Source organism: Neovison vison, chromosome 4 (assembly GCF_020171115.1).
Source record: "Neovison vison isolate M4711 chromosome 4, ASM_NN_V1, whole genome shotgun sequence".
Classification (NCBI taxonomy): domain Eukaryota; kingdom Metazoa; phylum Chordata; class Mammalia; order Carnivora; family Mustelidae; genus Neogale; species Neogale vison.
Window position 1 is genome coordinate 216,838,555 of NC_058094.1, and position 26,700 is coordinate 216,865,254.

At 37.5% G+C, this 26,700-nt stretch overlaps 1 protein-coding gene, 1 non-coding gene and 1 pseudogene across 3 annotated transcripts in view; 2 read left to right on the plus strand and 1 right to left on the minus strand.

Annotated features, from left to right (window-relative positions):
* Window positions 1-26,700, plus strand: part of UBN2 (ubinuclein 2) — an 83,317-nt gene that overhangs the window by 15,651 nt on the left and 40,966 nt on the right. For both annotated transcript variants that reach the window (XM_044246685.1, XM_044246686.1), the window contains exons 3-6: window positions 16,652-16,753; window positions 20,965-21,102; window positions 21,963-22,066; window positions 24,336-24,825. In XM_044246685.1, coding sequence (XP_044102620.1) covers window positions 16,652-16,753; window positions 20,965-21,102; window positions 21,963-22,066; window positions 24,336-24,825 — 834 coding nt within the window. The remainder of the gene's footprint in view (window positions 1-16,651; window positions 16,754-20,964; window positions 21,103-21,962; window positions 22,067-24,335; window positions 24,826-26,700) is intronic.
* Window positions 5,860-5,914, plus strand: LOC122905777. The gene has a single exon (XR_006384453.1). It is a non-coding gene; the product is annotated as a U7 small nuclear RNA (small nuclear RNA).
* LOC122905121 lies at window positions 22,443-22,729 on the minus strand (annotated as a pseudogene).

The following is a 26,700-nucleotide window of genomic DNA, read 5'->3' on the forward strand; positions in this document are numbered from 1 at the left end:
AAAAAATATAAAAAAGAAAAAAATATATATATATTAGATTAATTAGTTTAAAAACGTTAAAAAAGAAAAGGGTATAAGTTAAAAAAAATTAAGCAGAAGAAAAAAAATTTAAAAAAATTAAATTAACCACAAGACTAAAGAATCACGGGGAGAAAGCCATGAGTTCCGTGCTTTGCTTTCTCCTCCACTGGAATTCTGCTGCTCTCCTTGGTAGGTGAATTTTATCTTGGGTGGATTTCTTGTTGATCTTCTGGGGGAGGGACCTGTAGTAGTGATTCTCAAGTGTCTTTGCGCCAGGCGGAATTGCACCGCCCTTACCAGGGGCCCGGCTAAGTAATCTGCTCGCGTTCGCTTTCGGGAGCTTTTGTCCCCTGAACACTTTCCGTAGAGTTCGGGAGGACGGGAATGAAAATGGCAGCCTCCCAGTTGCTGGCCTAGAGGACCCGAGAGCTCGGGTCCCCACTCCTCAGTGCACCCTCAGAGAAAAGAGCCCAATCACTCCCGTCTCCCTGGCTTCTGGCCGCACTCTGAGCTCACCCAGGCTGCGACTGGTTCAAGGTAACCCCGAGCTGAGAGCTCACTCCTCGGCTCTGTTTCTGTAGCCGGCTTCCCCACTCTAATACCTGCGACCTCTGTGACACTCAGACACCCCCAATTTTCTGTGACCCTGTGGGACCTAGGGCCATGCTGGCCCCACGTGGGCATCACCTCGGTTTAGCCTCTGGAGCGATGTCCCTCAGTGGAGCAGACTTTTGAAAGTCTGGATTTTGTGCTCCGTTGCTCTGCCGTTTGTTGGGAGCCGGCCCCTCCCCTGTGGTCTATCTTCCCATTGCTTTGGATTCACTTTTCTGCCGGTCCTACCTTTCAGAAAGTGGTCAATTTTCTGTTTCTAGAATTGCTGTTCTTCTTCTCTTTGATCTCCCTTGGATTTGTAGGTGTTTGCAATGGTTTGATAAGCTCTCTAGCTGATCTCCTGCTACCTGATGTAGTCTCAGCCTGCTACTTCTCCGCCATCTTGACTCCTCCCTGTGCCGTTCTCTTCTGTGAGCAGGGTGATTGGTGCAAGTGGGAGGGCATGCCATTTCCATTGTGGAGAAGAATGCATTTGCAGGAAGTTTCAGAGAACTGAGCAAGTTAAACTCCATTGGGGGTTTCCAGATACGGGGACAGATAAGGTGCAGTGAGGGGAGCCTGGGTCTATAAGTGATGTTAACAATGAATTGAGTGGTTTGTTAGAGGGCTGGGAGGCCAGTTTATGGGCTTCTTGTGGTCTCGAGTATGTGTAGCCATTGCTTGTGCTGGAGAGGAGGTTTGTGAAGTGGAACAGCCTCCACTTGCGGAGAAGGAAGGAGAACCGTGGAGCTTAGGACATGTCCTTTCTCTTGCAGCAGTTGCATGGGGGAGAAGGATTGAGACAGCCCTGGTAGTTGAAATGCAGTAATAGAAATTATTAAAGATAGCACCCTGTATCGAATGGGTTTTTTTGTTGTTGTTGTTGTTTTTTCTCCCCTCTATCCTGTCCTGTTTTTATTGCCTGTGTCTTGTTTCCTCTTATGTTACTGTTCAGGTAATGTGACAGTGCATGTTCACCATCAGTTGCTACATTTTTTCTTGGGAAAAGAGCAATGTAACTATTTAGTACTTAATTTTACCTGGAGTATACTAGATTGGTTTGGGTACATAAATCTTATTACAGAACTAAGTCCAACTTTGGACACTTCTTCATAGGCTCCAAATTGTTCTTGTTGGTTACCGTAGAAAGGAAGCAGGATACAGTTTGTAGAAGCTTGTGTTCTTTGCCTCATTGGCAATTTTAAGGCTCCAAATGTTTAGGCTAAATATTCTACTTTCCTGGATAGCCTGAATTTTCAGCTCAGTTTTTAAGTGATTTCTAGGTTGTGTACCCTTTTTCTGAGGCCGTATATACCATAGCTCAGTGGAACAAAAGCTGTTCGCACTTGTTTTCAGCCTTCTAGGGCATAGGGTAACCTGTGTGGGTGGAAGATTTTTTTTTTTTTACTGATTTTTCTCACTGTTGCCCAGCCATCTTGAAACCTCATGCTAATCTGGAATTGGATTTAAATTCAGTAATCTCAATGAAAGTGCTTAGCGTAGTATCTGGTGCCTAGCAGTGGCTCAGCTAAGACTGTTTGAATCTGAATGACCTATGGTATAGGAAGACATGTGTTCTGCCAAGCATTTATTAGCATTTCTGAAATCATATTATGACTTTAAAATTCACTTTCTTTACCATATAGACTTTGAATACCACATTTAATGCTTAATTCTATGTGATTTTAAACTCTTAGAGCTCTAATAGCTTCATATTTATTTTAAAAGAGAGGGTAAAAGGTATATTTGATGGTATAAAGTAATTCTGAGCAGTCTTCTAAATAAAGCAGTTCAAATGGAGTTATTACTGTTTTAAATCAGAAACAAAGTATATTTATAAAAAGTCAATTTTCTTGTTTTTCGGCTTTTAAAATTGATTCTGTCCTGATATGTTTTAAAGAATGGCAATATTTTTTAATTTGATTTTATTTCCAGTATAATTAACAGACAGTGTTATGTTAGTTTCAGATGCACAAAAAGTGATTCAACAATTCTGTACTTTACTGGGTGCTCATTTTGTTAAGTGTGCTCTTTATCCCCTTCACCTGTTTCACCCATCTTCCCCCCACCCCCACCTCTGCTCTGGTAATCATTAGTTTGTTCCTTTATGGTTAAGAATCTCTTGGTTTGCCTCTTTTTTCCTTTGTTCATTTCTTTTGTTTCTTAAATTCCACATATGAGTGAAATCATATAGTATTTGTCTTTCTATAACTGACTTTAGCGTTATGTCCTCTAGATCCATCCATGTTGTCTCAAATGGCAAGATTTCATTCTTTTTTTTATGGCTAAGTAATATTCCAGTGTGTGTGTGTGTGCACACACATACACCACATCATCTTTATTCATTCATCTACTGATGGACACTTGGGTTTCTTCCATAATTTGATCTTTGTGAATAATATTGCAATAAGAAAATAGCAATATTTGGAATAACTGATAATTTCCAATGAGTGACTTCTTCAATAAATACTACTCAATTGAGTGGAAAGGAAATATGCTTTTACACTTGAAATAATTCTTGGTTGTTTAAAAAGTGTCCTCAAATATGAGACTGGCACAAGTGGATGTGAGAAAACATTTATGCGATCTTCCTGGGAGGTTTAAGAATTCTCTGGTTACTCATATTAGATAATGATCTACAATTGGTGAGGGGTTAGTGCTTCCTTGGGAACTTCCTTGGCTGGTTTTCCTCTGTATGTTTTGGCCTTACGTTAGGTCTGGTCCATAAAGATCAACATGGTAGGACTTCCGAGTAAAACAGGTTGGATAAATAGTTGTTAACAACACCACAAAGTAAATTCTATTTAATGAAGCACACGTACCAGTGTACTTAGCTTTTATAGGGCAACTACATTACTATATATAGTGTGATACTACACATTCAGCAAAAACATCATGACCTTTTCAAACAAACTGAGATTAGGGGGTTCTTAAATACAGTACAGGGGAAAATTCTTAAGTAATAGCTTTCTCTTTTGCAGTTATCAGTTGTAATCGCTTGCCATGACATGCCCTTTCAGTTCCTTGCCCTCTTTGAGTTGAACAGATTCTCTTCAACTTCCTTAAATCCATTAGGAACAATCAAGAATCAGCAGTTTTAGAGTATTTGGAAGGAAGGCCCTATATCCTAAAGGGTGATTAGTTTATTCTTTATCTGTGCTGTTAAGTCAGCTCTTGGCGTTCTTTTCACTGACTTAAATTTGTCCTATTTTCCATCGGTAGGTTAAGGAAATCAACGGAAGTGGAGGATAAGGTTGTCACTGGGCTGGGACAAATAAGGAATCTTGATGACCAGGAGATGTTTTATTCTCAGTTAAGGACTGAAGTCTTAGCATTCAGTATCATGTTTCCCCTGTCTTCCATAGGTGATCAATGAACATTGCTTATTAGTTAGGTTTCTTATTACCTGGAGGCATCTGCTGGGGGAGGGGGTGTCCTATACTAGGAACATCTTGTTTTTCTTTCTCTCCTTCTCTCTTTTCTTCCTTTCTAGATTATTTATTTATTTTAGAGAGAGAGAGAGAGAGCAGTGGGTGGGGAGAAGGAAAGAATATTCAAGTGGACTCCAATGAGCATGGGGCGATGGGGGCTCAGTCTAACAACCCATGAAATCATGACCTGAGCCAAAACCCAGAGTCGGATGTCCAACTGATTGAACCACTGAGGTGCCCCTTGTTTGTTTTCCAGCTTAGTGTTATAGTGCAGTCCGGCAGCATTGGCTTGAAACACTGATTATCAGGTTAAACAAGTACTAATGAGTCAGTAAGGCATTTTCTTTTGAGTCATAGTAAACCAGTACCCTAGGGGAATAGATTTAAAGGGGGTTCTTTGTTTTAGGTGTAGCAAAACTCAAGGTTTTCTTTTTTAATTTGGAAAATAAGCTTTGTGTTTTTATCAGAGGCATTTATCGTGTAAACTGTGGAACATCAACAACTGCATTGGTCCAGGGAATTTATCAAGTAAGACTGTGATTGTACTGCAGGCAGTCTCCTTGCTAAGGCTGCTGGAAAAGAGACCAGTCCAAAACAGGCCTAGTGGGGAGGACACTATAATACGATCCTTTGCCAGTCTATCTTGAGTTCCTTTAGGTGAAATTTTAGTATTTGTGAATAGTCTTTTGGGCAACTCTCCAGCGTCTGGTTCCAGTTCATACCATTTGCATATCACTGGACTTGAGCATAATTGGGGAGCTAGAGGGTGGAGAATAGAAAAGAGGAGGTGCAGGGGCGCCTGGGTGGCTCAGTGGGTTAAAGACCCTGCCTTCGGCTCAGGTCATGGTCCCAGAGTCCTGGGATGGAGCCCCGCATCGGGCTCTCTGCTCAGCGGGGAGCCTGCTTCCTCCTCTCTCTCTCTGGCTGCTTGTAATCTCTGTCTGTCAAATAAATAAATAAAGTCTTTAAAAAAAAAAGAAAAGAAAAGAGGAGGTGCGGCAAAAAGAGCAAGCCAAGGGAGAAGTGTTTTCAAGATGGCCAGGAGATGAGGAGAAGTAAATTGAGGCCAGAAAACTCTACTCTGCTGGCCTCTGTGATGAAGGAAGGGACTGTAATGTGCCTGACAGTAAATGCTTTGGCAGAAGGCCATTGATAGGTAGAGGAAAGGCTATTTAACCCTGGCTCTTGGGGAGGAAATTAAGAACGAGCTACTCAGGAACGAGTGTGTCAAGTACAGCTTGTCCAAAGCTTTTTCCCCACCATTGGACTAGGAAGCAGAACCTAATTTGGAGTAGGGACTAGTAAATCCCCAACATGGGTCTAGGAAGCAGAACCTATTTTGGAGTGAAAACCCAAATGGTATTGAACATTTGGTGATCCAGACCTAAGAAAATAAAACCCTTGAATAGGTGATACATGTACTTAACAACAACTCAAAAGGTACAGAGGGAATATGATGTGAAGTAAATCTCCCTCCTGTTCCCAACTCCCAGCTAACCAGTTCTGTCCTCAGAGATAATAATCACTGTTGGAGTTTATTTTCCTAGGGATAGATTTATGTAAGGATTTACATATTTCAAAGATTTTGTTCACTATAAAAGAATATATAAATACAGATAAATGGAAGGAAATAAAAATCACCTAATCTGTAATCCCACTGCCAGCCGTTAACCACTGTTAATGGTTGGATGTGTATCCTTTCAGGGTTTTTAAAAATGATTGTATGCTTACAGATGTGCTCTCTTGAACTTAAAAAAATTATTTTTAAACATCCCAGTAATACATGGATACATTCCTGTCATTTAAAATGAATTCAAAGTGTTACATCTCTTTTACAGTTTGTCCAGGAGGTTTCCAGTTCCTGAACCAAAGGGGAAAAAAATCCAAATAATACATATTATTAAGACAAAATCTTCCTTTACCACTGCCTCCAATTATATCCCCTTCCCTATTGGTAATAACCATGGTGATCTGCTTGTTAGAATTCATTGAGCATTTTATATACATCTATAGGCATATATTGCTATGTTGTGTTCCTCATAAATGAGATCCTTCTGTTTGTATGAGAATTAAAAAAGCAAGATCTTACTATTTTAATATCATCTCCACAATTACCAGTTAAGTTGAACACTGTCAAATGCTTATTGAATATTACCTTTTCTGTGTCTAGCCTAACTGTACATAGCATTTGGTAATCTGCTTTTGTTGCCTTCTGTATTATTGAATATTCCTCTTCCACCTTATTTTTAAATGGCTATTAACGTTGAATGCATGTGTCATAGTATATGTAATTTATACCTTCATTATTGTTATGATGCTGTAATTAATAGGATGCTTGGTAAAGATCTTAGACCTGTAAGATCCTTTTTTGAAAGAACTATTGAGAGTAATACTGTTACTATTAAGTGAAGCTTTAGCCATTTTGTTTACTAACATTGATTCACATTTACTTAATTAGCCATTTTATTGCATATACTAGATTATGGACTCATAACTGTTAATAGCAGCTACACTTTCCAGTGGTTACTGCTGATCACCTTGACTAGACTTAAATGTTCCTGAATCTCTTTAGTTATGCATTAAGTTATTTGTACTTCTGCGTATGTGTGATTGTGCCCATTCCGACAGAACCTGTTTGCATTTTAGTTTTCCCTAGGTAAGTCTTATAGGCAGCTAGCTATGCCTAGAAAAAAAAATATGTTAGGAGAGCAGAAAAAGATCATTTTGATTTTAAGTAGAAAGCATCAAGGAGAAAAGGTTTAAAACTTACTAGCTAGGAAAGGTGGGAGAATTCAAAGAGGAGTAAGAAATTATTCACAGTAAGGGGAAGGCAGAGGAAAGATAAGCATAAGTGTGTTTAGGAGGAGAATGGACAGAGAGATTGAATGGATCAAAGTGTTCAAGTTGGAAAATTGTAAGAAAAAGTTGGAAAGGTAGTTTAAATCAATATGTAGAAGGCATTTAATTAAGGGCCATATTAAGTGTTTTAGATTATTTTCTAGTTGAGATGCTTCTGAAGCATTTTGAGCAGGGGAATGATAGGAACTGGTATTTTATGATCATATTATGCAGGATAAGTTAGGATAAATGAAGGAAGAGAGGCTGATTAAGGCATTCATTGCATTTAAGTGAAAAACAATGGCTGACATAGCAATGACAGATGGAATGGAAAGGAAATTTTAGATGTGAATGTTTACGTGAACAAAGGTTTGTGGGGAGAGAGTTGAAGTAGAAATCATTTTGAGGGGTTCTAAAAATCAGAACTATGGAAGATAATTTAAGTACATACAATTAATTCATTTTAATTGTACAGTTTTATGGATTTTGACAAATGACAGTCGTATAACCACTACTATAAACATGTAGTACGATTTCATCTTCCCATAAAGTTCCCTTTTACCTCTCTACAAATAGTTCTCTCCCTTTACCCCTGGTCCCTGGCAATCTTAGATCTCCTTCGTGTCTGTATAGGTTTTTGTTTTCGTTTTGCCGTTTCCAGAGTTTTCTAAAAATGTGAATCTTAAAGTCCTTTGTGCCTGGCCCCTTACACTTAGCATGAATTCAGCCTCATGTTGCATGTTACCAGCAGATCCTTCCCTTGTATTGCTGCGTAGTAATCCTTTTCAATGGATGTGGCACAGTTTATCTGTTCACTGGATGATGGATATTGGATTGTTTCTGGTTCTTGGGTGCTATGAATAAAGGTGCTCTGAACGTAAGCATACAGGTCTTTGTGTGAACATATGTTGTCATTTTTCTTGACTAAATAGTAAGAGTGGAATTGTTAGGTCATATGGGAAGTGTATGTTTAACTTTTAAGAAACTGCCAAACTGTTTTCCAGAATGGCTATTTCCATTTTGCACCAGCCATGTAGGAGAGCTTATTAGCTCCACATCCTTGTTAACATTTGGTATCATCAGTCTTTTTAAATTTTAGCGAATAGTGGAGTTGTAAGGCAGAAAAATAGGATGAATAAAGTCGGAATGTCAAGTGGGAGAAGCTAATTTGGAGGTGACTGATAGTGGGGACACCAGTTTCAGTTTTTGGTATTGAGTTCAGGTGTCTCCAAGTGGGAAAATGACCCCAGAGGTGCTATAACTTCTCTAGAACTTAAAAAAAAAGAAAGAAAGAAAGAAAGAGAGAAAGAAAGAAAAGATCTATTTAGAGAGAACAAATGCGAGCGGGGGTGAGGAACACAGGGAGAATCTCAAGCAGACTCCCCATTGACTGCAGAGCTCCCTGCTTGGTGCGCGATCCCACCACCCTGAGAATCATGACTTGAGTCAAAATCAAGAGTCCGGCACTCAGCCGACTGAACCACCCAAACACCCTTCTTTTGTAGAACTTTTAATAGAATGACACTTTGAAGTCAGATAGTCATGAGCTTGAAGATTGGCTCAGTTACTGTCCCTATGGTCTTAGGTTATTTGCCCTTTCCACGCTTTAGCTTTTCCCATTCTCCAAATATGAAATAAGAGGTAGTTACACTTAGAATAGGTGCTAATGCGGGGCGTGTAGGTGGCTCAGTTGGTTAAGCATTTGCCTTCAGCTCAGATCATGATCACAGAGTCCTGGGATCAAGCCCCAGGTTGGGCTCCTGGCTCAGCAGGGAGCCTCCTTCTCCCTCTCCCTGCATTCTTTCTTGCTCTCTCTCTCTCTCAAATAAATAAATAGGGCGCCTGGGTGGCTCAGTGGGTTAAGCCGCTGCCTTCGGCTCAGGTCATGATCTCAGGGTCCTGGGATCGAGTCCCGCATCAGGCTCTCTGCTCAGCAGGGAGCCTGCTTCCTCCTCTCTCTCTCTGCCTGCCTCTCTGCCTACTTGTAATCTCTCTCTGTCAAATAAATAAATAAAATCTTTAAAAAAAAAAAAATTCAAATAAATAAATAAATAAAATCTTTAAAAAAAAATAGGTGCTAATGCAAAGTTAGCACTCGGTGAGTAGTAGCTGGCGGCATCATCATCATCATCATCACTATCACTGGTACTTAACCAACTGAGCCACCCAGGCGTCACTATCACTGGTACTTAAATATACTTTTAACCCCCCTGTAACTTAGGACTTTGTTGCAAATCTCTTGAATCTTTTCCCTGCCTTAATGATTTCCTTCCTGTCTGTGTTCATTCCCCACCACAACAGCGGGATTCATTTTGTCAAGCACAGACCTTGTCAGGTTACTTCGCTGTTATAATCCTTTCAGTGGCTTCCGCAGTGATTACTTCCATTCGTCTTTATCTGGCATCAGCATCTCAGGAAAGCCTTGGTTAAGTCCTCTGTTAAAAAGATCTAGTACTAGCTATATTTTCCTTTCTACTATTTATCATTACTGTAATTATTTGTTTAATCTTTCTCCTGTCTGCAATAATATAAAATCCATGAAGAGTGGCACTTGGTGGGCACTTAGTTAATTTGTTGAGTAGGTTGTCTTATTTTAAGTTTCTTCAGGATGGGAATTTCATACTTAAATTTCAGTTCTTTTTTCTATCGATATATTTTATTTTATTTTTATTTTTCAAATTTGAATTCTCATTAGTTAACATACAGAGTAATATTGATTTCAGCAGTAGAATGTAGTAATTCATTATTTACATACAACACCCAGTGCTCATCACCAGTTCCCTCCTTAATGCCCATCACCCTTTAGCCCACTTCCTACCCACCTCCCTCCATCAACCTGCAGTTTCTCTGTCGTTAAGAGTCTCTTAGTTTGCTTCCCTACATCTTTTTATCTTAAATTTAAATACTTTCTGATATTTAATATATTACTTTTTTTCTTTTAATTTTAGTTATTTAAGTAATCTCTACACCTAGCGTGATGCTTGAACTCATGGCCCCAAGATCAAGAGCCACATACTCTTCTGGCTAGGCACCCCAGGCACCCCAACATACGACTTTCTGTAGCATAAGTTCTACTTATGCATAATATTCTTGGATCTAAGTAGTGGTTCAAAATAAGCTTACATAGAATTGATCAGGTCAAATAAGGTAAAAGGTTTTAAAAATTATTTTAGTATATTTCCATTATGACATTAGTACTTCATAGGAAGTTTGGAAAATAAAGAAGCAAAAGAAGAACATGTGAGAATATGGCAGAATTCTTGGCAGATTCTTTCAGATTGCTTTCCAGAAGAGTTTCTGGTATAATGTTACTAGCAGTACTTGAGCAGCCCTATTTCTTCTCCATTTTACCAGAATTTAAAAAGTTTATAATTTGTTAGATGATATAAATATCTTTAATTCCATTTATTTGATCTATGAATTACTCTCCACTGAGTTGTAATGTTGCCTTTCTCATGTTAAATTCTTACATACTAGGGTAAGTTTCTGAACATTGTTGTGCATCTATGTTTATTCTTATATTCTTGGTATAATGATTTTAACTCCCATAATTTATTTTTAATTTAATTTTTAAATTTTAATTCCAGTATAGTCATCTGTATAGTGTTACATTAGTTTCAGGTATACAATATAATGATTCATTAATTCTGTTTTCTGTTCAGTGCTCATCAAGATAAGTGTACTCTTAACCCCCTTCACCTATTTCACACCCCTCCCAACTCTCCTCTGGTAACCATCTGTTTGTTTTCTATAGTTAAAAGTCTATTTTTTGGTTTGTCTCTCTCTTTTTTTACCCCTTTGTTCATTTCTGTTGTTTCTTAAATTCACATACATGTGAAATCGTATGGTTTTTGTCTTTCTCTGACTCATTTCACTTAACATTTTGCTCTCTAGATCCATCCATGTTGTTACAAATGGCAAGATTTCATGCTTTTTTATGGGTGAATAATATCCCTCTGTGTGTGTGTGTGTGTGTGTGTGTGTGTACACACACATACGTATAAACTACATCTTCTTTATCCATTCATCTACTGATGGACCCTTGGGCTGCTTCCATAATTTGGCTATTATAAATAATGCTGCATCAAACATAGGGGTGCATATATCTTTTTGAATTACAGTTTTCATGTTCTTCGGGTAAATACCCAGTAGTGGAATTACTGCATCAAATGGTAATCCTATTATTAATATTTTGAGGAACTTCCATACTGTTTTCCATGTAGCAGTTTACATTCCCACCAACAGCGCACAAGGGTTCCTTTTCCTCCACACCCTTGTCAACACTTGTTGTTTCTCATGTTTTTTATTTTAGCCATTCTGAAAGGTGTGAGGTATACCTCATTGTGGTTTTGATTTGCATTTCCCTGAAGATACGTGATGTTGAGCATCTTTTCACATGTCTGTTGGCCATCCCTATGTCTTCATTGGAGAAATGTCTGTTCATGTCTTATGCCCTCTTTTTTTTTTTCTTATGCCCATTTTTAAATTGGATTATTTGTTTTTTTGGTGTCAGGGTATATGAGTTCTTCATACATTTTGGATAGTAACCCCTTATTGGGTATGTCATTTGCAAATATCTTCTCCCACTCACTAGGTTTTCTTTTGGTTTTGTTGGTTGTTTCCTTGGCCTTGCAGAAGTTTTCCATTTGGTTGTAATCCCGATAGTTTGTTTTTGCTTTTGTTTTTCTTGCCTCAGGGGACAATCTAGAAAAATGCTGCAGTGGCTGATGTCAGAGAGATTATTGCCTGTGCTCTCTTCTAAGATGTTTATGGTTTTACATCTCAACACTGTCTTTAATCCATTTTGAGTGTTTGTGTGTGGTATAAAAAATTGGTCCAGTTTCATTCTTTTGCATATTGCTGTCGAGTTTTCCCAGCACTGTTTGTTGAAGAGACTGTTTCCCACTGTATATTCTTGCCTCCTTTGTTGATGATTGACCTCATAACAATGGGGTTTTTTCCTGAGATTTCTATCCTGTTCCATTGATCTATATGTCTGTTTCTGTGCCAGTACCATACTGTCTTGATCACTACAGCTTTGTAATATAACTTGAGATCTGGGACTGTGATACCACCAGCTTTGTTTTTCTTTTTCAAGTTTGCTTTGGGGTCTTTTTGGGCTTCTGTACAAATTTTAGAATTATTTTTTCTAGTTCTGTGAAAAATGCTGTTGGTGTTTTGGTAGGGTTTACATTAAATCTGTAGATTGTTTTGGATAGTATAGATCTTCTAACAGTATTTGTTCTTCCAGTCCATTGTTTATCTTTCCATTTGTATCATCTTCAATTTCTTTCATCAGTGTTTCATAGTTAGCAGAGTACAGGTCTTTCACTTCCTTGGTTAAGTTTATTCCCTGGTATTTTATTATTATTGGTGCAATTGTAAATGAGACTGTTCTCTTAATTTCTCTTCATGCTGCTTCATTTTTAGTGTATAGAAATGCAATGAATTGGGGTGCCTGGGTGGCTTACTTGGTTTAGTGTCCAACTCTTGGTTTCAGCTTCAGTGGATTTCATGGGTCACGAAATCAAGCCTCCTGTCAGACTCTTTGCTCAGTGGGGAGTCTGCTTGAAGATTCTCTCCCTCTGCCCCTCCCCCCAGTTGTGCCCTCTTTCTCACTCTCTCTCTATCACAAATAAATAAATAAATATTTTTTTAAAAAGAAACCAAAAAAAGGAAATGCAATAGATTTCTGTAAATTGATTTTATTTCCTGAGATCTGACTGAATTTGTTTATCAGTTCTAATAGTTTTTTGGTAGTCTTCAGGGTTTTCTTTCTTTCTTTTTTTTTTTTTTAAGATTTTATTTATTTATTTGACAGAGAAGTGGGCTCCCCTCTGAGCAGAGAGCCTGATGCGGGGCCTGACCCTAGGACCCTGAGATTATGACCCTAGCTGAAGGCAGAGGCTTAACCTACTGAACCACCTAGGTGCCCCTTCTTCAGAGCTTTCTATATATAGTATCATGTCATCTACAATAGTGAAAATTTTACATCTTCCTTACCAGTTTGGATGCCTTTTATTCCTTTTTCTTGTCTTAACTGCTGTGGCTAGGACTTCCAGTATTATGTTGAATAAAAGTGGTGAGTGTGAATTTCCTTGTCTTGTTGCTGATTATAGGGGAAAAGCTCTCCGTTCTTCCTGTTGAGGATGATGTTAGCTGTGGGTTTATCACATGTGGCTTTTTTCACGTTGCTAACTCCCATAACTTTAAATATATTTCCTATGTGGCAGAGCTAGTATTCTTCATTTGTTTTTGTATTTTTTCATGTGCTAAGATATTTTTGTGTTAGTTTTTATGCATCTTTGGGTTTTTGTATTCTTTTTAGAGCTCACTCTCTGATTTTTGGGTGAAACAGTCCCTCATGTACTTAATTGCTTGTACATGACTTTTCTCAACAGAATAACTCCTATCCTAGAAATACCTCTTTCTGTCCCCTGACTTCTGATTTTGGGTTTTGTTGGAAGGTTTCTTGTTTTTTTGTTTTTTTTTTTTTTTGATTTCTGATTCTAACGGTAGTTCTATAACCTAGTTGTAAGGGTTCCAGTTTGCAGACCTGGCAAATGGGAAAAATAAGAATAATTTATTATGTGTGTTGCATATAGGCACACACATGCTGTGTATATGTGTGTGTATGAATATATGTTACATATGTGTCTGTATGTTTAAGGTTGCCAACTAGTATTTCTTAAGAAGGATTATTGTTGTGAGCTTATGTCTTTAATGACCTTACTTAGCAAAATGAAACAAGGGTTGTCACCTTGTGTCGGTCTTCAGAATTGTTCTTGAAATGTACCTGACTTGTAAAATAAAAAATATGGGAACCCACTACTTTATCTCACACCATAATGACTTTCTTGGTGGTAATGATGTAGTGTTGTCTTGTCCCCCAGAAAGAATACGATGAAGTCATAGCTTATGGGGATTAGGTTTTTTAACATCTGTATGTAACACAAATGTAACATGTAGTCTGAAATACTTTTACAAATTATTGAGAAAGGGGTGGTTACCATGTTGGTGACATCTCTCAGCAGGTCCAGCATAACCATTTTTTCCATCAAACACTGGAGCAGATTATTTCTTTTCATGGAAAGAAGATAGAGCAGTTCTTTTTCTTTTTCAAAGATTTATTTATTTATTTATTTGACAGAGAGATAGAGAGCACAAGTAGGCAGAGTGGCAGGCAGAGAGAGGGGGAGAAAAAGGCTCTCTTCTGAGCAGGGAGCCCAATGTGGGGCTTGATCCCAGGACCCGGGGATCTTGACCTGAGCTGAAGGCAGCCGCTTAACCACCCAGGTGCCCAGAGCAGTTTTTTATTTAAGGGCCGTGTTGCACACAACTTAACCCATATTTCACCATTAGAAGAAAGACACACTGAGAATTGAAACTGAGTAAGAGATTCACATCTTTCATCCCATGCTTTCTGGTGGACTTACTCTGGTTCCGTGGTGATATGTTGGTAGGCAGAATCCTTACAGCTTACTACTGTTTTCTCTCTTTCTGAGCATCTTCTTCCCCGTGGCCCACTACTGTGCTAATTAAAAAAAAAAAAAAAAAAGTCAGGGGTCAAGGGGTGTTAGGGAGATGCTTAGAGAGTATAGTTAAATTCAAGTGAGTATATTTGAATATCTACAATAAGTCTTAAAGATAGAACTATACACTTGTTTTAGTAGTGCCACAATAATAGTCCTGCTCACTTAACTACTTATAAGAAGCTTATATATAACTTTTAGCCTATGTGTAACATTTATACCTAAGATAAAATGAGTTCTTTGTAAATATTGTAAAGAATTCTAAACTATGACATGAATAGGGGTGCCTGGGTGGCTCAGTTGGTTAAGTGTCTGCCTTCAGCTCAGGTCGTGATCCCAGGGTCCTGGGATCAAGTCCTATGTGGGGCTCCCTACTCAGCGGGAGTCTGCTTCTCCCTCTCCCTTTGCTGCTCACCCTGCTTGTGCTCTCCTGCCTGCAATCTCTCAAATAAAATCTTTTTAAAAAAGTGGGACATGAATAATGGGATGTACCCTAACAGGTTCTTTTTTGTTTTGTTGTTGTTTTACTTTATTTTATATATTTATTTATTTAAAGGTTTGCTTATTTATTTGAGAGCGGGAGAAAGAAAGAGTGGGGTGACAAGCGCAGAGGGAGAGAATCCTCAGACTCCCCACCAACCAGGCAGCCTGTCACAGGGCTCAATTCCATGATCTGTGAGATCACGACCTGACCCAAAAGCAAGAGTCAAACACTTTAAACAACTGAGCCACCCATTCACCCTTATTTATTTATTTTTTAAGTAGGCTCCATGCCCAGCATGGAACCCAGTGGAGAGTTTGAACTCACAATGGTAAGATCAACACCTGAGCCAAGATCAGGAGTTGGACATGTAACCAACCGAGCCACCTAGGCATCCTAAATTGTTGTTTTTCTTTTTAAAAAAAAATTTCTTTTAGTTTTCATTTATTTATTTAAGTACTCTACACACAGTATGGATCTGGAACCCATGACCGTGAGATTAAGTCACACGTTCTACTGACTAAGCCAGCCGAGCGCCCCTAAAATACTTTTATTTAAAGAGATTATAGACTCACGTGAAGTTGCACATATGATACAGAGAGGTCCCCTTGTACCAATCACCCAGTTTCTCCCAATATCTTACATAGCTGTAGTTACCAAGAATAGGAAATTGACATTGGCACAATACAGTTAACTAGACTTCAGATCTTATTCGTGTATATACATGTACTCATGTTTCATTTTCTTTTATGTTTAATGTGTATAATTCTGGGAGTTTAAAAAAATTTATGAGTAGTTTGTACAGAAGAGTTACAAAGATAATACAGAGACTTCCCATATATTTCTTACCCACTCTCTCCCATGATATCTTAGGTTTGTATAGTAGATTTGTTACAGCTAACAAACCAACATTGTTATATTACAATTAATTAAACTCCATGTTTTATTTAGCTTTTACTGGTTTACCCCTAATGCCCTTTTTAGGTACTGAATCTCTTTCAGAATACTGTATCACATTCAGTTTTTATGTCTCCTTGGATTCACCTAGACTGTGACAGTTAATCAGCTTTCTCCTTGTTTTTAATTATCCTTATAAGCTTTGAGGAATACTGGTCAGTTATTTGTGCAATGTCCCTCAGTTTAGTTTGCCTGTTTTTTGTTTTTTTTTTAAAGATTTTATTTATTTGTTTGACAAACAGAGATCACAGTAGGCAGAGAGGCAGAGAGGAGGAAGCAGGCTCCCCACTGAGCAGAGAGCCCGATGCGGGGCTCGATCCCAGGACCCTGAGATCATGACCTGAGCCAAAGGCAGAGGCTTTAACCCACTGAGCCACCCAGGCACCCCTGCCTGTTGTTTTTTTTTTTATGGTTAATTTGTATATTTTCTTGTGGTTACCTGGGCATGTATGCTTTTGTGAGAAGACCACAAAGGTGCCATTTTTATCGCAACGTACCAAGGGTACATTGCTATCAACAACGACTTACATGATGTTGTTGCACTTGATTACCTGGCCAAGGTCATGTTGGCCAGGTTTTTCATTATAAAGTTACTTTTTCCCTTCCCTTTCATACTCTACTCTTTGAGAGCAAGTCCCTAAGCACAATTTAACATTCAGAGTGGGGGGGGGTTGAATTCAACCTCTTGGAGAGGGGAATTATCTATAAAAATTATTTGGAATTCTTCCGACAGTTATTTTTTTAAGTTTATGGAAACAGCATGAATACTGATATCAGTCTGACATATCTGTTTCTTGCAGGGTGGGAAACCCCGTAAACATCGGAAGGATCGGCTTCAAGATTTAATTGATATAGGCTTTGGCTATGATGAGACAGATCCATTTATTGATAACTCAGAAGCTGTGAGTAATGTATCTTTAATATAGCAGCAATTCTTTGGGATAGAAGTCAAGGATAAAGTTACTAAAATAGTTCAGTATTTGTTTTTACTAACCAGTCCTTTGTTGATGTACATCTGAATTGTTTTCACTTTTATGTGCTTACAAACAGTTGCGCATCTGTGTATGTTTATCTTTGTGTACTTGAGTAAATATGTAAGATTAATTATAGAGTGCAAATATACGTATAGGATAAATTTCTAGCGGTGAGATTTATTGATCGAGGGTATTTACATCTTGAATTTTTATTGATATTCCCAAACTTGGGCAGGTGTATTTTCAAATGACTTTTAGATAAGAACCATATGAACTTGAAGATTGGAGCTACTAGGTTGAAGTTAATCTGGCAGACATCTTTAAAATGTACTTCTATTTTGTTGCTGCTGCCAGCCCTTTCTGCACTGGTGCTGATTGAATGCCAGCCTTTATTGCTGTCTGTTTTGATCAAGCCCTACAGCTTTTCCCCTGGAGTCCTCTTTCTCTTACAAAATGAAGAGGAATTTAGGAAAGCATTTAAGGACTGTAACAGTCCATTGATCACATAATAAATGAAAGTAGACGTACTGTGTTTGGGAGTAGGTAAGGTATATGTTCTTGCATTCTTCTCAATGCACTAGAATAATCTAAATCCTGGACTTATAGTATCCTCTGCATTGTACAGTGATTTCTTAGAATATACAGAAAGTGACACCAGGGTAAGCATTATAGTACTACCCACAAATTAGTATTTCTTTTTCCTGTGAATACACTGCTTGGTTATACAGATGAATACAAGGCATTCAGTGGTAGGAAAGTGATAGGTAGAACTTCCAGCAGGAGACATCATGGGTACCCTATCATATTCATGAGTTACTTTAGTGTCCTGACATAAACTGGTTTACCATACCAGACAGCCTGGTCTATAGGAGTAAAATACTGACAATGCTCTTTGGGGTTGAGAAGTCTTGTTACCAGAAAAGTTGACAAACCTTTTTGTAGGTTGAAGGATGGAATGTTTTTAAGAGTTTTGACCTTGATATGAAACACAAGTCGAAATTCCTAGATTCTAGACTTGACTAGGTTTCTAAAGATTTCTAAGCAGATCTTTTAACATTACCCAATTTTCTTTGCTATGATCAGAATATTTGAATGAAGTGTTTTTTCAGACTGATTTTTGCAACCCATAATTGGATCATGTATCAATTTATAGAGAGTGTGGCCAGTATTTTTAATGAAAACAAAGTAGACTAGAATAGGAGCTATCATAGCAAATCATAGTAGATTATGTGAGTTTTTTAATGTGTGTGTGCGTGTGCATGCACTGGGTTTTGAGTGTGTATACTGGTGTATTTTCCTCTTGGCTGGTGTTGAAGAGAATTTGAAAGCTACTGCTTTAATAAATAAGGACAAAGTTTGTAGGTATAAGTTGTTTAAAAATTTTAGAATTAATTGTTGACATTTAGAGGATGAGGTAGTTTCCTGTTTTGTAAGAGGAAATTGAATTAGAATACAGCTTGTTTATTGACTTGCCAAATAATTTTGTATTGTTATCTTTAACAGATTATTGGGTTCTTTTTTTTTTTTTTTTTTTAAGATTTTATTTTATTTATTTGAGAGAGAGAGACAGTGAGAGAGAGAATGAGCGAGGAGAAGGTCAGAGAGCGAAGCAGACTCCCCATGGAGCTGGGAGCCTGATGTGGGACTCGATCCCGGGACTCCAGGATCATGCCCTGAGCCGGAGGCAGTCGTTTAACCAACTGCGCCACCCAGGCGTCCCTATTGGGTTCTTTTTATGAGATAATTCAGACAGACAATTATAATCCAACCAAATGATTTTTTGTTCTTTTCATTGATTGTATTACCAGTAAGCTTTCACTGTTTGTAATTATTTGATAGGGTTTAAATAATCTGGTTCTAATTAATTGTCAGAATCATGCACTACTTACTGCTATAAATACCTGAAAATAAATTTTTTTGAAGATTATTTTTAGTCTTACTGATATTGCCAGATTCTGTAAAGACTGAAAGAAAATGTTTTTCTTTATTATTTAATCAATTATAATACCAGCCATGAATAACACTTTTATTTAGGTTGTTTCTTTTAAATTTCACTAGAACTTTCTGAAGTAAGTAATGTTGTCACTGTTACACAACCCCAAAGTATTAATGTTAAATGATTTCCTCTGGGTCACAATTGCCACTCATTGCCAAAGGATCTAAATTCAGGCCTTCTGATTTTCAAGTTCAGTATTCCATTGCCTCTTAACGCATTCTACTTAAAGGGCTAAATTAAATATGCATAAAGAGCTTGTTCTCCTGAAGAGTGTTCCGATAGGGGAAGCTTAGTAAAACACTGCAGCATACAGATACGGACAACACCATGTGGCTCTTTAATGTAGTGATGAATGTGTTTCCTGTCAGAAAAGCTGCTTGATATAGTGGATAGTTTGAAATACAGCCAGAGCCTCTACTATAAGCTTTAAAAAATTATTCTGGCAAGGTTCTTAACCTCTAAATTTGGTTTTCACTTATAAAATGGGAATAATACTTGTCTTTTTTTGCCTCAAAGGTATTAGGAGGACCAAGTGAAATAATTTATATGAAGAAGCATTGTAAATTATAAAGCAGTGTAAGCGAAAAGTACAGATGTTTTTGTCGCAATTACACATTTCCAGAAAATAATTACTACAGAGTCATTTCACTTTTCATTCTCTACTCTTCACATCACTTTTTTGCTTACAGATAGTACCGGACTCTTTGTGAAGGTTTTACCCATAGATCTTGATAGTAGCCCATCAAATGAAGCAACAAGAAAGCAATTCATTCCTTTTTTCCCCCCTGCTTCATTTCTCTTTGATTCAGTGTGATTAAACTGGAAATTCTTTCTTTTTCTATTCACTATTTAATTGAAAAGGATACAAGTTAAAAGCAAAATTTTTGTACTTAGCCTTAGGATTCTTAGAGTAACTAGTACATGCTGTATATTTCTTGTCCATGGCAAAGGATTCTCCTTAAAAATCTGACTTTCTTAAAAATACAAAATATGAAGAGCCTGTAAGTAGAGTTTTAGGGACCATAGGTAGCAGGTATGTAGCTCTGTTAGGTAAGTAGTTCCTTTTTTCTCAACCACCTAGGACTCCATTATTTGGTGAAGATTGACCTTCATTTAATGTTTGCTTTTGTCCATTTTCATCAGGTGAAAGGTGATAAACTTTAAAATCCAAGCTTAGAGGACATCAGCTTAAGTGATATTTTAGGTCAGACCTTCAGTCTAGTTTAGGTAATTTTCATCTCTTGCTCAAGCCAAGTACCTGGCTCTTGATACTGTATGCTTAATGAACTAGGCAGTTAGTTTTCTCCTTTTTTAAACACATACTCTGCTGCTTTTGTTTTAAAAATTTCCACCTAATAGCTTAGAGCTAAGACACAAGAAGTAACTTTGTTATTCTTTATAATCTTCTTATGAATAAAATTATATACTGATATGTTGGAAAATGAAATTTATTCTTTGCCTGAATGTTTAATCATCTGTTTTAACTTGTTTTAATTTCGCATCACAATCATTTGTTCTTGGGGTGCCTCGCTGGCTCGGCTGGTAGATAGAGCATGTGACCCTTAATCTCTGGGTTGTAAGTTTGAGCCCCATTTTGGGTGTAGATCTCACTTAAAAAATGCGTAAGTAGGGTGCCTGGGTGGCTCAGTGGGTTAAGCCTCTGCCTTCGGCTCAGGTCATGATCTCAGGGTTCTGGGATCAAGCCCCACATTGGGCTCTCTGCTCAGCAGGGAGCCTGCTCTCTGCTCGCTCTCTCTGCCTGCCTCTCTGCCGACTTGTGATCTCTCTCTCTGTCAAATAAATAAATAAAATCTTTAAAATATATATATAAATAAAGATTTATAAAACAAAAAAAGAATCATTTATCATTAAGAATAGTAGTAGTGATCTTTAAATTTTTCTCAGCAGATGATAGAATTTGTGTTGTTATTCCAGAGTTTCCATTATTTATAAACACTGAGTAATTCAGGTTCATGTTTATCTCAGATACTAACTTTTTCTCAATTTATTCCACCAACATCCTCATTGTATGCAGGTTTGTAGTTAGGATTTAAGGAAGGTGCTGACATAGTGATTGATTCTTTGATATATTTATAGAATTAATAATAGGATGTATCTGAGACCTTTTTTTTTTTTAATACAGTATGACGAGTTAGTTCCTGCTTCTCTAACAACAAAATATGGAGGCTTTTACATCAACACTGGCACACTGCAGTTTCGCCAAGCTTCAGATACTGAAGAAGAAGATATTACAGACAACCAGAAGCACAAGCCACCCAAAGTAAGTTTATCCAGCATTGCAGTAGTAATTAGTGTTCAGTTAATAGGGTGTACTTTTTTTATTTACTTGTGAATATAAGGAAAAATAAAATGCTAACCACTGTTTAATGAATCTGTAGTTATTTACATGCTTTAAGGTAAAATTATGTAGATAAGGGGAAATTGATAATTACATCATAGGAGAATTGTATTCTTTTAAAACTTCTCTCTCCATATGTGGTCTTATAATCTGCTATTTGGGGGGTAAGAGTAAGTTTCTAGGATAAGTTAAGATTCGGTATAGAAGTGATGAAAAGCAAAAACAAAAAAAAAAAAAGGAAGAAAAGAAATGGTAAAAAGCTATTACCTTTTCTAAGATGTATTTTATAAAGCTAATTGTATGGAATGTATACCTTGTTATAGGAAATGAAGAGTGTCCTTAGTTAAGTGTTTATTTTTTGTTTGTTTTTAAAGATTTTATTTATTTATTTGACAGAGATCACAAGTAGGCAGAGAGGCAGGCAGAGAGAGAGTGAGAAGCAGGCTCCCCGCCAAGCAGAGAGCCCGATATGGGGCTCGATCCTGGGACCCTGGGATCATGATCTGAGCTGAAGGCAGAGGCTTTAACCCACTGAGCCACCCAGGCGCCCCTAGTTAAGTGTTTCTTGAAGTGTGATCAAAGGACTTACTTATACCAGAATGACCAGAATGTTTGTTAAAAACCACGCAGTGCTCGTATACCCCAAGAATCTGCATTTATTACAAGCACTTGTAATGTACACTGAACCTTGAGAGAAAACTACCCTGGATGCTATATTGATACCATCAAAAGAGTAAAGCATTGATACTCAGATAAGTGATACATTCTTCTATCATTTGCAGATTCCCAAAATAAAAGAAGATGACATTGAAATGAAGAAGCGGAAGCGGAAAGAGGAAGGGGAAAAGGAGAAGAAGCCAAGGAAAAAAGTACCCAAGCAATTGGGGTACGTAAAATTAAACATCATAGGGTCATAGATGACCAGCTGCCCTTTTAGAAAGATATATTTAGCATTAATTCATTCAGCTTTGCTGGGTCTAATTTAATACTCTATTTATAAATGTAAATGGCTGTTAACTTATATTTAATAATATTTATATGTATTTGATGTAAGTATTAGTAAGTAGAAAGTTTTATCATCTTAGGTTTTGGGGGGTTTTTTTGCGCATGTATTCTTTACTAAATTTTACTAGTATTCTTTAAGGGGAAACACACAGACAAGTACATTGAAGAAATCTTATTTTTATAAGAGATTTAAGAAGCCTTTAAGATATTTCCAGGTATTTAAAAAAAAGAAAAAAAGATATTTCCAGGTAATATCTTCAGTGATGCTTCTTATCTTTATTCTTGGACTCCAGGTAATATTCAGCTCCTACAGCTACCACAAATGTAGCAAATCCCCATTTGAATTCTTTTAATAATGCACCAACAAAGGAAACATTGTTTGCAAAAGCACCGGTGTATCTCCAGGCTTCATTGCGGCCCCATGGGTCCGTGCAGCCAGCTTCTCCTGGACAGTTTCTAATGGTCTTCCTTCTGTCCTCCATTGTTTATAATCTGGAAGTTCCAGTTTGCTATGGCCATGTTCCTGCCCATGTCTGTGGGCCATGTCTGACAGCAGTCGGACCTCTCACGACACTCAATATTCAATCTGTCATCTTCAATTTTAGTTAATTAATATTTATTGATTGATAAATAGAAGGGCTTAGCATTTTAGAGATTCACGGTGCCTTAGATCAGATTTACACATTCATTTATTAAGTATTTTGCTCATTACAACTTCTTACCAACAAGAATCAGTTTGAAAAGATGGTATAAGACTTAAACAGTTGTTTTGAACTTTCTGTGCTAAAACTAAGCTTATTAGATGCCTGGGGATTGAGGATTGGCAGTAGTCTTTGTGTGAACAATTTATAGTTGTTTTACTATTTAAAAAGGCATTTGTTTAGCTCTTCATGCTTATAATTTGAGGTAATGATATTATCTCTAAAAATCAAGTAGAATTTCTTAAAAAGACTTAAGTCATAAGAATAAAATGTTTATACTATGCATTCATAAAATTACCATTTGCTCTTGCTTCTCTATGACTTTTTTTGGAGAACTAAGGGACAGATACTAGGAGAGGCTGGATTTTCTTCCCCTCCTTGCCAGGGGAGGTGCATCTGCATTTTGGCCTATCAGTATTCAAAAGATTGATGTAGGGAGGTATTTATCCTCCTGTAAAATGAGATTTTAGTGACCTTGGAGTCATTAAGTAATTAAGGAAAAACATACAGATTACTAGTGAATATATTAAAAGGTCATTATTTACAAGTAAACTTCTTTGGGAACAAAGTCTATAATGCCTTTTATTGAATTTGTCATTTTCTCAAATTCATAACTTATACATGCAACAAATCTTTATTAAGTACCTGTTGTATACCAGGTATTGTTCTATTTGTATTTGGAGTATATGTATTTGGAGTATGTAACGGTTAATGAAACGTGGGCTTGCCTTGAAAGTACAAATCATCTTTTTGATTCTGTAGTGCATATAGAAGCATATAAGCCATAGAATGTAGGAAAGATTTCTAGAGAGAGTAGTAACTAAACTGAAACCACCTTTTCCCCATGGTTTCTGGAGGGAGAACATTGTCACAGAAAATTACACGTATATGATTGCCTCACATGGCTGTTCCCAGAATGGAAAGTGAAAGTGATCAGAACGTAGCAGCAGATAGAATAGGGTCTAGAAAGATTTTGCATTTCTTTGGCAGCTTGTAGCACAAACCACCTGGAGTATCAGTTTGAAGTTGTACTTTTGTGAGCTTCTCTGGTTGTAAGGCAACTCTGTTTTCAGCGAGTGCATTTCTTTACTTGGTTTATTTCTTAGGCAACCACTTTATAGAAGTGCTTAAGAATGTGAACATTCCAAAAACAGTAGTAAGTTTAACTTCATATTCTCTAATAAACCTGAGCTACATTCTGTTTTGTTTCTTTCTGTTAACTTTAGTCCATTCATTTTCTTCACTCTGATGACCATTTACCTGTCGACCTTTCCTCAGTGACCATCATCCAGATGATGAGAAAGATGCTTTGATAAAAGGATAATTTAATAAGAAATTTGATCTCCCACATATCAAATGATTGTTTTAATGATCTATGCCTGCTTATTTACATGGAGCTTTCAACTTTAAAATTCTACGTAGCCTAATGGATGACTTTTTTCTTCACAGAGTTGTGGCTCTAAATTCCCACAAGTCTGAAAAAAAGAAGAAACGCTATAAAGATTCTCTTTCTCTAGCTGCCATGATACGAAAATTTCAGAAAGAGAAGGATGCATTAAAGAAGGAGCCTAACCCCAAAGTCCCAGTGAACTTAACATCCTCCTCTCTGAATAAACCCCCCTCCACTGCTGTAGCATTGGGAAATGACGTCTCGGACTTAAATCTGAACAGTGCTGATCCGGACCTCCCTATTTTTGTTGGCACAAACGAACATGAACTGTTTCAGGAAGCTGAAAATGCTCTAGAGATGCTAGATGATTTCGACTTTGACAGATTACTGGATGCTGCTTCTGATGGTAGCCCCCTCTCCGAGTCAGGGGGAGAGAATGGAAACACCACCCAGCCAACCTATGCCTCTCAGGTTATGCCCAAGGTGGTGCCTACACTCCCAGAGGGTCTGCCTGCTCTTCTTGAAAAACGCATTGACGACCTCCGTGTAGTAAGTGTAATAATCCCCTTGTTTCTTATTTGCCACATAAACTTAACAATAAATGCTTTCTATAAGACAAAAGTAATAACCCACAATCCCAGCACCCATATAAACAACTTACAATTTTCTGTATTTCCTTTTAGGCATTGGCTGTATGTATAGGTCTTAGATTTGAAGTAGGAATAGTTACAGCAACATTTATGGGTGACTGTTTTATTATTTTATTTCATCTTATAAATTTTTTAAAAGATTTATTTTAGAAAGAGTGAGAGGATGCTTGCAGAAGTGAGTGTGAGGGGGAAGGAGCAGAGGAAGAGGGAGAGAATCCTCAAATAGATTCCAGCTGACCACAGAGCCTGAAGTGGGTCTTGATCCCAGTACCCTGGGATCATGACCTGAACTGAAATCAAGAGTCGGACACTTAGGGGCGCCTGGGTGGCTCAGTGGGTTGAGCCGCTGCCTTCGGCTCAGGTCATGATCTCAGGGTCCTGGGATCGAGTCCGGCAATCGGGCTCTCTGCTCGGCAGGGAGCCTGCTTCCCTTCCTCTCTCCCTGCCTGCCTCTCTGCTTACTTGTGATCTCTGTCAAATAAATAAATAAAATCTTTAAAAAAAAAAAAAAAAAGAGTCGGACACATAAAGGACTGAGCCACCCAGGTGCCCCTTATCTTATAAATATTTTTCAGCATGGCTTTCATAAATAACAATTTTTATTGTAAAAAAAAAAAGTCACATAAAGACAATAGAGAGAAGGGAGGAGCAAATAGTAACATTACAAAAGCATACCTGAACTTGGTCCAAACTATCAACATCTAGTTATTTTTTAATTGATTTTTTCAGCTAATCACATTTAGTAAGCGTGCATTGTGTTCCCAGTAGGCCAAACTTGAGGGCTGAACCTTAGCATGTCACATTAGATACCTCTCTAGGTTGACTTGGATTCATAATGTTTGTTTAACTAGCTGCAGATCCAGATAAGTGTCATCACACTTCATTTAATCTCAGGGAGATAGTATTTTGACTTAAAATAACGTGCCAGTGGGCGCCCTGGGTGGCTCAGTTGATTAAGTAGTTTGCCTTCAGCTCAGGTTCCTGGGATCAATCCCCACAGCAGGCTTCCTGCTCAGCAAGGAGTCTGCTTCTCCCTTTCCCTCTGTCCTTCCCCCTGCTTATGCTCGCTTGCTTGCTCTCAAATAAATAAAATATTAAAATAATAACATGCCCAACCTAGCTTAAAAGGCCCTTCTTGAGTACTTTAACATCTTTTTTTGAACCCATGCCATATTTTAGTCCTCATTTTTTTTCTTGACTACAAAAGTAAATTGCACAGTATTAAATGTATTTTAAATGTACATAGGGAAAGATCGCCCATAATCTGACATTCCCCACTTCCAGCGGAAATAACCAATATTAAATTTTTTATTTTTCTGGATTTTAATCCATTCATTTGCAAATGTTATAGCATTATAAAAAATAATTAATGGGATGATAATGTATGGACTATATAGCTTGCTTCTTTCTCATGGGATTGTAGTACCCAACTTATGTCACATTTTAAAATTTACTAATCATCTTTATATTGTATTTATTTTTCATAACTTTTCCTGAAATTTAAATACCTGATTATGGGAATATTAGATTTATCTAATTTTTCTAGTAACTGGCCTACAGATTTTATTTAGTAATTCTATTATTTTTTTCCAGATTTTTTATTCTTTAGCATTTCTTCTGAAGTTGTGACTTAATTTTGGCTCCTCTGTATTTTTACTTATTTTAATGTATTTCATGTTGGGTCCATGGTCAAAGGAGCAAGACTGATACAAAGCGAAGGTCAAGCAAAGCTTTATTTTGTGCCAAGCATAGAGAAACAAACTGACCAGCCACG